This window comes from Lottia gigantea, assembly GCF_000327385.1.
Source record: "Lottia gigantea unplaced genomic scaffold LOTGIsca_249, whole genome shotgun sequence".
NCBI classification, from domain to species: domain Eukaryota; kingdom Metazoa; phylum Mollusca; class Gastropoda; family Lottiidae; genus Lottia; species Lottia gigantea.
The window spans coordinates 3,009-5,445 of record NW_008708745.1 but is presented as its reverse complement, the minus strand read 5'-3'; the positions used below and the strand labels follow the sequence as shown (position 1 = coordinate 5,445).

Sequence of the window (2,437 nt, the reverse complement as noted above, 5' to 3'; positions counted from 1 at the left end):
GACCAAGAATAAAGAAAGTGGAATATCACAAGTACTNTGAGTTATTTGGAAAGAAAAGGAAACAATAGTGGGAATTAGAGATCAGATACCAAATTGTAGAGAGACCAGTCAACAAGTTGGTTGACTGGAGAAACTCTGGGAAAATAGTAACCCCACCAGAACAACCCATCACCAACAGTTCACTACACATCAACTTCATTTCAAAAACGCCCTTTAAGGAAACCCATTTGATTTTCATTGATAATCTTATCGAGGTGAACTTTCATTTTGTTTGCCAAACAGCCTGATAAAATTTTATACGAGACGTACAAACGTGGTATTGGTCGCCAATTTGATACAAATTCTCTAGGTTTGTTACTTTTCGGTAAAATAGTGATAACCCCTCGTCTAAATGTTGTTGGCAGGATTTCATTCTCTAATGAGTCATTATAAGCATTAATAAGATAATCTTTAATATCTGTCTGTGAGATTTGTATACATATCAAAGTCAGGGTGGCTAAATAGATGACAAGTTAACGTTCGCACCCAAGTGGTTGATTTATAGGTATATGACAAGTTAACATCCGCTTCCACGTGATTGATGAGAGTGGTATATGGCAAGTTAACATCCGCTTCCACGTGATTGATGAGAGTGGTATATGGCAAGTTAACATCCGCTTCCAGGTGATTGATGAGAGTGGTATATGGCAAGTTAACATCCGCTTCCACGTGATTGATGAGAGTGGTATATGGCAAGTTAACATCCGCTTCCATGTGATTGATGAGAGTGGTATATGGCAAGTTAACATCCGCTTCCACGTGATTGATGAGAGTGGTATATGGCAAGTTAACATCCGCTTCCAGGTGATTGATGAGAGTGGTATATGGCAAGTTAACATCCGCTTCCACGCAATTGATGAGAGTGGTATATGGCAAGTTAACATCCGCTTCCACGTGATTGATGAAAGTGGTATATGGCAAGTTAACATCCGCTTCCATGTGATTGATGAGAGTGGTATATGGCAAGTTAACATCCGCTTCCACGTGATTGATGAGAGTGGTATATGGCAAGTTAACATCCGCTTCCACGTGATTGATGAGAGTGGTATATGGCAAGTTAACATCCGCTTCCACGTGATTGATGAGAGTGGTATATGGCAAATTAACATCCGCTTCCACGTGATTGATGAGAGTGGTATATGGCAAGTTAACATCCGCTTCCACGTGATTGATGAGAGTGGTATATGGCAAGTTAACATCCGCTTCCACGTGATTGATGAGAGTGGTATATGGCAAGCTAACATCCGCTTCCACGTGATTGATGAGAGTGGTATATGGCAAGTTAACATCCGCTTCCATGTGATTGATGAGAGTGGTAGATGGCAAGTTAACATCCGCTTCCACGTGATTGATGGGTTAGTTGGTACATGACAAGTCAACATCCGCTTCCACGTTATTGGCGGGTGGTAGATGGCAAGTTAACATCCGCTTCCACGTGGATGGTTTGTAGGTATATGACAAGTTAACATCTGCTTCCAAGTGGCTGGTTGGTTGGTAGGCATATGGCCAGTCATTTTCTGATATCGCAGACTAATTTGGTAGGCGTGTCCTTCCTGGGTTTTATAGTTGGTGGGTGGTGGTCATATTTCATATTTTCGAGACTAGTAATAAATATGGCAGTTCAATGGTGGATAGATTTTTATGGTGAATTTCAGCTTAATAAGAGCATAATAGGTTTAAAGATTGGTTTCCTTATTTTTTAGTGTCAAATTCAAATGTATATGATTAATTGGTGTTTCTAGGGAATTATCATGTATCCTTAATCATATCATTATGTTCTAATTGCATATGATTATCAGTTTTCACCAATCAACGGCTCGATATTATTAGTTGAAACCTTTTATTAAACTTAAGAGACACATTTCTCTACAGAAAGGCTTTTTTTCTTCAATCGGTACAGTAGTTTTCTAACAGCTTCCTATAGATACTGTCTCACTGGATCAAAAATGGTGAGATGGTGCTTTAACTAGGGAAACGTCAAGTCACAAGCAGTGATCTGTTTCTAATGGGTCTTCAATCCTATTGATCTACAATAATGTGATATTTAGGGGTAGAGATCACATTAAATAACCAAACACAATTTTATGGTACATGTATACTACTTCTGGGTTTTATTTTACATAACGTTTCAACTATCAGCAATCATTTTCACCTGGTGATGAAGGTGTAAATTGTTGAAACGTTGTATTGAATCAATGATTGATATTTATCGCAGGTATATCGATATTAGACTTTATATTTGTAATCCATATGTTCTGTTTGATTAGCTAAATTTAGATACAGTGGCTCAACTACTATAGGGACTGGTTGAACCAAATCCAAGGGCTTCAACCCTTAATGAATTCCCTCAATAAATATGAAAAAAATATACCATGCATTAATTACAGACAGAAAATCG

The 2,437-nt window shown here is 38.2% G+C and overlaps 1 protein-coding gene across 1 annotated transcript; it reads left to right on the top strand.

The window, feature by feature from the left end:
- Positions 1-687: 687 nt before the first annotated feature.
- LOTGIDRAFT_144636 (hypothetical protein) lies at positions 688-1,410 on the top strand (the record flags this gene model as incomplete). Its single annotated transcript, XM_009055515.1, has 1 exon — positions 688-1,410. A coding segment is annotated over one exon (723 nt), but the record flags the coding sequence as incomplete, so codon positions are not given.
- Between the last annotated feature and the right edge of the window lie 1,027 nt (positions 1,411-2,437).